The sequence below is a fragment of the Pelobates fuscus genome, chromosome 9 (genome assembly GCF_036172605.1).
Source record: "Pelobates fuscus isolate aPelFus1 chromosome 9, aPelFus1.pri, whole genome shotgun sequence".
NCBI lineage: Eukaryota > Metazoa > Chordata > Amphibia > Anura > Pelobatidae > Pelobates > Pelobates fuscus.
The window spans coordinates 170,194,460-170,204,078 of NC_086325.1; the positions used below are offsets into that span (position 1 = coordinate 170,194,460).

The window sequence follows — 9,619 nt, forward strand, 5'->3', positions numbered from 1 at the left end:
TTTCACCCTCACACGTGAAGCATTATGATAGAGCTCTTTGTCCACTAAAGAAGGAATTATTTGGAATTCACTAATTTCCAATGAAAAGGCAGACTGAAAAACGATCCAAGTTGAGTAATCCTTCACATTCACTTGCTTCACATTAATAATTGCGCTTGCTGGTTTTGTGAATAGCCCCCACTACAGATAATGGGCTAGACTTGTGCATCGAATAAAACTTGCAGATAACTTGTGATTGGATGACTCGATACAAGGTACACAAGGTACAACAGCAGTTAATGAAAACTAATGTAAATAAGGCACCGGGGCCTAACGGTATTCACCCACGAGTACTTAAGGAGCTAAGTGGGGAAATAAGTGAACCTCTGTATTTAATCTTTCAAGATTCTTTTTTTTCAGGTATTGTACCAGAGGATTGGAGGGAGGCAAAGGGTTAAAAATCCTTGCCTGGAAATTATAGACCTTTGAGCTTAACTTCTGTGACTGGGAAAATATTTAAAGGGCTATTAATGGATAATATCCAGGAATTCATTGGGAAGAACTTTGCTATCAGCATGGTTTTATGAAACATAGGTCTTGTCAAACTAACCTAATTGCATTCTGCGAAGAAGTAAGTAGAAGTATAGATCAGGGTGTTGCAGTGGATATGATCTACTTGGATTTTGCCAAGGCATTCAATACGGTTCCTCACAATAGGTTAGTCTTCTAAAATAAATTGGTCTAGATTAATATTCTTGTTCTTGGGTAGAACATTTTCTTGAGGATAGAGTTCAACGAGTTGTCATAATGGTACATTTTCAAGCAGGACAAAAGTGGTAAGTGGTTTTGGGACCGCTTCTATTTAACATATTTATAAAAAAGGCATTTTGCTGCAGAGGGATTTAGATAGATTGGGGGACTGGGCACTACAATGACAGATGAAATTTAATGTAGAGAAATGCAAAGTTATTCACTTCAGGGTCAAGAATGCACAAGCAACTTACACACTAAATGGTAGTGAATTAGGGATAACCACACACGAGAAGGATTTGGGAATTGTTATAGACAACAAATTAAAACAGCAATATGCAATGTCAATCTGCCGTTGCTAAGGCCAGTCAGGTTTTGTCAAGTATAAATAGGGGCATAAATTCTGGGGATGAAAATATAATTTTGCCTCTTTATAAATCGCTGCTGTGCAATTTTGGGCACCTGTTCTAAAGAAGGATATATCATGTTACTAGAAAAAGTGCAGAGACGAGCTACAAAATTGATAAAAGGAACGGAGCATTTTAGTTATAAAGAAAGGTTAAAAAATTAAATCTCTTTAGTTTGGAAAAACGGCGCCTGAGAGGGGATATAATAACATTATACAAATATATTCGGGGCCAGTACAAACCATTATCTGGAAATCTATTCATAAACAGGGCTATACATAGGACACGAGGTCACACACACATTTAGGCTGGAAGAAAGGAGATTTCATCTAAGGTAAAGAAAAGTTTTTTTACAGTAAGAGCAATAAGGATATGGAATTCTCTGCCTGAAGAGGTGGTTTTATCAGAGTCAATACAGATGTTAAACTGCAATTGGATAAATACTTGCAAAAACATAATATCCAGGCATATAATTTCTAATTAGTGGGGTAATAGCTGCTTGGTCCATGGTGATATCTGACTACCATTTTGGGGTCAAGAAGGAATTTATTCCTAGTTTGTCACAAAATTGGAATGTTGACAAGGTTAAGACTAGGTTTTTTGCCTTCTTTTGGATCAACAGCAAAAACATATGTGAGGAAGGTTGAAATTGATGGACGCAAGTCTCTTTTCAGCTATGTAACTATGTAACATTCCTGTTAATTGATTCCGGAACAAATTGATTTACCTGTGCAGGTAAAACAAATCAGAATCAATTCAGTTGACACTTTCCACAGATTTTATTCAGGCGAATTGTCATAAAGAAATGTTTGTGCCACTGAATAGCAGACTAGAATGCCACGAGTGCCTGCAGTGTGAGTAGATTAGAATGCCACGAGTGCCTGCAGTGTGAGTAGATTAGAATGCCACGAGTGCCTGCAGTGTGAGTAGATTAGAATGCCACCAGTGCCCGCAGTGTGAGATTAGAATGCCACGAGTGCCCGCAGTGTGAGTAGACTAGAATGCCACGAGTGCCCGCAGTGTGAGTAGATTAGAATGCCACCAGTGCCCGCAGTGTGAGTAGATTAGAATGCCACCAGTGCCCGCAGTGTGAGTAGATTAGAATGCTGTGAGTGCCCGCAGTGTGAGTAGATTAGAATGCTGTGAGTGCCCGCAGTGTGAGTAGATTAGAATGCTGTGAGTGCCCGCAGTGTGAGTAGATTAGAATGCTGTGGGTGCCCGCAGTGTGAGTAGATTAGAATGCTGTGGGTGCCCGCAGTGTGAGTAGATTAGAATGCTGTGAGTGCCTGCAGTGTGAGTAGATTAGAATGCTGTGAGTGCCCGCAGTGTGAGTAGATTAGAATGCTGTGAGTGCCCGCAGTGTGAGTAGATTAGAATGCTGTGAGTGCCCGCAGTGTGAGTAGATTAGAATGCTGTGAGTGCCCGCAGTGTGAGTAGATTAGAATGCTGTGAGTGCCCGCAGTGTGAGTAGATTAGAATGTTGTGGGTGCCCGCAGTGTGAGTAGATTAGAATGCTGTGAGTGCCCGCAGTGTGAGTAGATTAGAATGCTGTGAGTGCCTGCAGTGTGAGTGTATTAGAATGCTGTGAGTGCCCGCAGTGTGAGTAGATTAGAATGCTGTGAGTGCCCGCAGTGTGCGTAGATTAGAATGCTGTGAGTGCCCGCAGTGTGAGTAGATTAGAATGCTGTGAGTGCCCGCAGTGTGAGTAGATTAGAATGCTGTGAGTGCCCGCAGTGTGAGTAGATTAGAATGCTGTGAGTGCCCGCAGTGTGAGTAGATTAGAATGTTGTGGGTGCCCGCAGTGTGAGTAGATTAGAATGCTGTGAGTGCCCGCAGTGTGAGTAGATTAGAATGCTGTGAGTGCCTGCAGTGTGAGTGTATTAGAATGCTGTGAGTGCCCGCAGTGTGAGTAGATTAGAATGCTGTGAGTGCCCGCAGTGTGCGTAGATTAGAATGCTGTGAGTGCCCGCAGTGTGAGTAGATTAGAATGCTGTGAGTGCCCGCAGTGTGAGTAGATTAGAATGCTGTGAGTGCCCGCAGTGTGAGTAGATTAGAATGCTGTGAGTGCCCGCAGTGTGAGTAGATTAGAATGCTGTGAGTGCCCGCAGTGTGAGTAGATTAGAAGGTGAGGTTTGCAGACCATTTTTTGTGGATCTTCTCTCCTCCAAGCCCCTGTCCTCATTTCTACCCCAACAACCTATTGATTCCTAATGGAAACCTATGCACCACGTGCACCCAAGAAGAGGACTCTGGAAGGAAGTAAACCGTCTATTAAGTAATAAGATTAATATCCAGTCTCCAGAGTCTGCTTGGAAATAGTGTGCTATTCTGTCCATCTACCACCAAGCAATCGCAGCGCCAATTAAGTATACCCAACGGGACTGGCGCCTTGCGATTAACCCAACGGGACTGGCGCCTTGAGATTAACCCAACGGGACTGGCGCCTTGCGATTAACCCAACGGGACTGGCGCCTTGCGATTAACCCAACGGGACTGGCGCCTTGCGATTAACCCAACGGGACTGGCGCCTTGCGATTAACCCAACGGGACTGGCAATTTGGGATCAATTTCCTATCATGTTCCACATTTGTTTCACTGCCCCAGCCTTGTCACAATGATGATGAAAGTTTCTGGTCACAAGCCGCAGAGATACTCCTGCAGATGTCCTGGCTCCACAAGGCTGTCATGCAATGGCTGCTCAGTATGAAAGTCTCTCTGGTGGCCTCTCCTCTTTCCTCTTTGTGGGATGGGGAGCTCAGAATGGTGCGCCGGCAGAGGCTCTAGAAAGAAGTATGGATGTAGCAGAGCCTAAAGGAGAGATGGGATATTAGTAGAGGAGTCATAGTGGATACTTAGTGTCTACTGTTATATGAACCAAGTAACAGGATATATTCAATGACCAAGGAGCATACTGTAAGTGTACCCAGTAGTAATCAAGGATAAGCTAGCATCTTTGCTTTGAGTTTGTTCAACTATACAGGGAGTGCAGAATTATTAGGCAAGTTGTATTTTTGAGGATTAATTTTATTATTGAACAACAACCATGTTCTCAATGAACCCAAAAAACTCATTAATATCAAAGCTGAATATTTTTGGAAGTAGTTTTTAGTTTGTTTTTAGTTATAGCTATTTTAGGGGGATATCTGTGTGTGCAGGTGACTATTACTGTGCATAATTATTAGGCAACTTAACAAAAAACAAATATATACCCATTTCAATTATTTATTTTTACCAGTGAAAACAATATAACATCTCAACATTCACAAATATACATTTCTGACATTCAAAAACATAACAAAAACAAATCAGTGACCAATATAGCCACCTTTCTTTGCAAGGACACTCAAAAGCCTGCCATCCATGGTTCTGTCAGTGTTTTGATTTGTTCACCATCAACACTTCTTCCTGTACCACTGCTTGAAGAAGGTGTCTTCCAGAAACTGGCAGTAGGACTGGGAGTTGAGCTTGACTCCATCCTCAACCCGAAAAGGCCCCACAAGCTCATCTTTGATGATACCAGCCCAAACCAGTACTCCACCTCCACCTTGCTGGCGTCTGAGTCGGACTGGAGCTCTCTGCCCTTTACCAATCCATCCATCTGGCCCATCAAGACTCACTCTCATTTCATCAGTCCATAAAACCTTAGAAAAATCAGTCTTGAGATATTTCTTGGCCCAGTCTTGACGTTTCAGCTTGTGTGTCTTGTTCAGTGGTGGTCGTCTTTCAGCCTTTCTTACCTTGGCCATGTCTCTGAGTATTGCACACCTTGTGCTTTTGGGCACTTCAGTGATGTTGCAGCTCTGAAATATGGCCAAACTGGTGGCAAGTGGCATCTTGGCAGCTGCACGCTTGACTTTTCTCAGTTCATGGGCAGTTATTTTGCGCCTTGGTTTCTCCACACGCTTCTTGCGACCCTGTTGACTATTTTTAATGAAATGCTTGATTGTTCGATGATCACGCTTCAGAAGCTTTGCAATTTTAAGAGTGCTGCATCCCTCTACAAGATATCTCACTATTTTTGACTTTTCTGAGCATGTCAAGTCCTTCTTTTGACCCATTTTGCCAAAGGAAAGGAAGTTACCTAATAATTATGCACACCTGATATAGGGTGTTGATGTCATTAGACCACACCCCTTCTCATTACAGAGATGCACATCACCTAATATGCTTAATTGGTAGTAGGCTTTCGAGCCTATACAGCTTGGAGTAAGACAACATGCATAAAGAGGATGATGTGGTCAAAATACTCATTTGCCTAATAATTCTGCACTCCCTGTAAATGCTTTAGATTTCATTACGTGAATGCAGTTTATACCACGTTTAATGTACAGAAAGGGTTTAACTTTATACCATATTTTACACAGAACTCGTTAATTACTACATATATATATATACACACACACACTCCTGTACGCTGGGAGAGGTGGGACACGCAGGGTTAAAGAGCAGAGCCCGGTGCAGTATAACCTGTACTCTGTGAGAGGTGGGACACACAGGGTTAAAGAGCAGAGCCCGGTGCAGTATAACCTGTACTCTGTGAGAGGTGGGACACGCAGGGTTAAAGAGCAGAGCCAGGTGCAGTATAACCTGTACTCTGTGAGAGGTGGGACACAAAGGGTTAAAGAGCAGAGCCCGGTGCAGTATAACCTGTACTCTGTGAGAGGTGGGACACACAGGGTTAAAGAGCAGAGCCCGGTGCAGTATAACCTGTACTCTGTGAGAGGTGGGACACACAGGGTTAAAGAGCAGAGCCCGGTGCAGTATAACCTGTACTCTGTGAGAGGTGGGACACACAGGGTTAAAAAGCAGAGCCCGGTGCAGTATAACCTGTGCTCTGTGAGAGGTGGGACACAAAGGGTTAAAGAGCAGAGCCCGGTGCAGTATAACCTGTACTCTGTGAGAGGTGGGACACGCAGGGTTAAAGAGCAGAGCCCGGTGCAGTATAACCTGTACTCTGTGAGAGGTGGGACACACAGGGTTAAAGAGCAGAGCCCGGTGCAGTATAACCTGTACTCTGTGAGAGGTGGGACACACAGGGTTAAAGAGCAGAGCCCGGTGCAGTATAACCTGTGCTCTGTGAGAGGTGGGACACAAAGGGTTAAAGAGCAGAGCCCGGTGCAGTATAACCTGTACTCTGTGAGAGGTGGAACACACAGGGTTAAAGAGCAGAGCCCGGTGCAGTATAACCTGTACTCTGTGAGAGGTGGGACACACAGGGTTAAAGAGCAGAGCCCGGTGCAGTATAACCTGTACTCTGTGAGAGGTGGGACACACAGGGTTAAAGAGCAGAGCCCGGTGCAGTATAACCTGTACTCTGTGAGAGGTGGGACACACAGGGTTAAAGAGCAGAGCCCGGTGCAGTATAACCTGTACTCTGTGAGAGGTGGGACACACAGGGTTAAAGAGCAGAGCCCGGTGCAGTATAACCTGTGCTCTGTGAGAGGTGGGACACACAGGGTTAAAGAGCAGAGCCCGGTGCAGTATAACCTGTACTCTGTGAGAGGTGGGACAAACAGGGTTAAAGAGCAGAGCCCGGTGCAGTATAACCTGTACTCTGTGAGAGGTGGGACACACAGGGTTAAAGAGCAGAGCCCGGTGCAGTATAACCTGTACTCTGTGAGAGGTGGGACACACAGGGTTAAAGAGCAGCGCCCGGTGCAGTATAACCTGTACTCTGTGAGAGGTGGGACACAAAGGGTTAAAGAGCAGAGCACGGTGCAGTATAACCTGTACTCTGTGAGAGGTGGGACACAAAGGGTTAAAGAGCAGAGCCCGGTGCAGTATAACCTGTACTCTGTGAGAGGTGGGACACGCAGGGTTAAAGAGCAGAGCCAGGTGCAGTATAACCTGTACTCTGTGAGAGGTGGGACACGCAGGGTTAAAGAGCAGAGCCCGGTGCAGTATAACCTGTACTCTGTGAGAGGTGGGACACACAGGGTTAAAGAGCAGAGCCCGGTGCAGTATAACCTGTGCTCTGTGAGAGGTGGGACACAAAGGGTTAAAGAGCAGAGCCCGGTGCAGTATAACCTGTACTCTGTGAGAGGTGGGACACGCAGGGTTAAAGAGCAGAGCCCGGTGCAGTATAACCTGTACTCTGTGAGAGGTGGGACACACAGGGTTAAAGAGCACAGCCCGGTGCAGTATAACCTGTACTCTGTGAGAGGTGGGACACAAAGGGTTAAAGAGCAGAGCCCGGTGCAGTATAACCTGTACTCTGTGAGAGGTGGGACACGCAGGGTTAAAGAGCAGAGCCCGGTGCAGTATAACCTGTACTCTGTGAGAGGTGGGACACAAAGGGTTAAAGAGCAGAGCCCGGTGCAGTATAACCTGTACTCTGTGAGAGGTGGAACACACAGGGTTAAAGAGCAGAGCCAGGTGCAGTATAACCTGTACTCTGTGAGAGGTGGGACACACAGGGTTAAAGAGCAGAGCCAGGTGCAGTATAACCTGTACTCTGTGAGAGGTGGGACACACAGGGTTAAAGAGCAGAGCCCAGTGCAGTATAACCTGTACTCTGTGAGAGGTGGGACACACAGGGTTAAAGAGCAGAGCCCGGTGCAGTATAACCTGTGCTCTGTGAGAGGTGGGACACGCAGGGTTAAAGAGCAGAGCCCGGTGTAGTATAACCTGTACTCTGTGAGAGGTGGAACACACAGGGTTAAAGAGCAGAGCCCAGTGCAGTATAACCTGTACTCTGTGAGAGGTGGAACACACAGGGTTAAAGAGCAGAGCCCGGTGCAGTATAACCTGTACTCTGTGAGAGGTGGAACACACAGGGTTAAAGAGCAGAGCCAGGTGCAGTATAACCTGTACTCTGTGAGAGGTGGGACACACAGGGTTAAAGAGCAGAGCCCGGTGCAGTATAACATGTACTCTGTGAGAGGTGGGACACACAGGGTTAAAGAGCAGAGCCCGGTGTAGTATAACCTGTACTCTGTGAGAGGTGGAACACACAGGGTTAAAGAGCAGAGCCCAGTGCAGTATAACCTGTACTCTGTGAGAGGTGGGACACGCAGGGTTAAAGAGCAGAGCCCGGTGCAGTATAACCTGTACTCTGTGAGAGGTGGGACACATAGGGTTAAAGAGCAGAGCCCGGTGCAGTATAACCTGTACTCTGTGAGAGGTGGGACACACAGGGTTAAAGAGCAGAGCCCGGTGCAGTATAACCTGTACTCTGTGAGAGGTGGGACACACAGGGTTAAAGAGCAGAGCCCGGTGCAGTATAACCTGTACTCTGTGAGAGGTGGGACACGCAGGGTTAGAGAGCAGAGCCCGGTGCAGTATAACCTGTACTCTGTGAGAGGTGGGACACACAGGGTTAAAGAGCAGAGCCCGGTGCAGTATAACCTGTACTCTGTGAGAGGTGGGACACACAGGGTAAAAGTTAAGCCTCTCAAATACAATTGAACTCTTAACAGTGGGGCAACGCCAATGAAATCCTGGCACTATGAACACGACAGTGATCATGATGCTTAGAGTGCCCCTGTAAGTTTACTATGAGAGGTGGGAAATACTCAACTCACCTCAGCTGCTCGAATCCTCTGATTGGACGGATACACCAAGAAACGCATGAGTAGCTGCAGAGCCTCGGGAGAGGTATCTGGGACAATGCTCTCAGCAGGAAGTGACTGGTGTTCTTTGAAAGAAATCTTATTATAATCTGGTAACTCCGTGATCTCCTACAGATAAAAGCAAGAGTAAAAGTATACAGTAAAGGGCCCTGGTCCTATGGTCAGAAGGTTCAGTACACAGTCCATGTTTGAGCTGGGAATAACACGAATCACATACTCACAGGCCAGGTTATGGGACTCGGCGTGCCAAGGGTCCGCAAGACACAACAAAGCTGCTCGATGTCATTCTCACCTGGGAAAAGGGGGGAACCATTCAGAAGTTCTCCAAATATACATCCAACAGCCCTGGTGGGAAAATAAATTACCAGTCACTGAACTGCCACAGTTCCACAGCAATGAGGAAAGAAAAGATTGTACTCACCACAGGTCTACTCCTTCATCATACTTGCGGGCCCCGTACAACAACTCTGGAGCTCGATACCACCTGTGACCACAGCAGACACCATATCAGCAATATCAGCAGGGGTAACATGCCCTACCTCCAGGGTGCATAAAGCAGACTCAAAATAGTTCACACACTAAGCTCCATCCACTCTCTGTACTGACCTGGTTGCTACTTGGTGGCTATACAAACGTCCCCGGTCACCGGAAAAGACCCGAGCCAAGCCAAAGTCCGCTATCTTGAGTAAGCCAGTAGAACTGATGAGAAGATTTGCTGGTTTTAAATCCTAATTGAGAAAGTGCAGAGTCATGTGTGTTCGAAATGTCTCCTCACACTGCCCCCCATAACTCTTCCCATTTCATACAGAACTTTCCATACATACCCTGTGCATGATCGAATTCTCATGACAGAACTTCACACCTTTTAAAAGCATCATCATGTAGCCTTTCACCTGGGCCTCGGTCAGGGGT

At 46.1% G+C, this 9,619-nt stretch overlaps 1 protein-coding gene across 1 annotated transcript in view; it reads right to left on the reverse strand.

Moving 5' to 3' along the window:
* Positions 1 to 3,631: 3,631 nt before the first annotated feature.
* The window catches only part of CDK20 (cyclin dependent kinase 20), a 14,593-nt gene continuing 8,605 nt past the window's right edge, over positions 3,632 to 9,619 (reverse strand). The window contains exons 4-9 of the mRNA XM_063431818.1: positions 9,532 to 9,613; positions 9,314 to 9,435; positions 9,129 to 9,191; positions 8,929 to 9,052; positions 8,660 to 8,815; positions 3,632 to 3,944 (exon numbers count right to left, since the gene is read on the reverse strand). Of these exons, the coding sequence (XP_063287888.1) occupies positions 3,771 to 3,944; positions 8,660 to 8,815; positions 8,929 to 9,052; positions 9,129 to 9,191; positions 9,314 to 9,435; positions 9,532 to 9,613 (721 nt within the window). The 3' untranslated portion in view covers positions 3,632 to 3,770. The remainder of the gene's footprint in view (positions 3,945 to 8,659; positions 8,816 to 8,928; positions 9,053 to 9,128; positions 9,192 to 9,313; positions 9,436 to 9,531; positions 9,614 to 9,619) is intronic.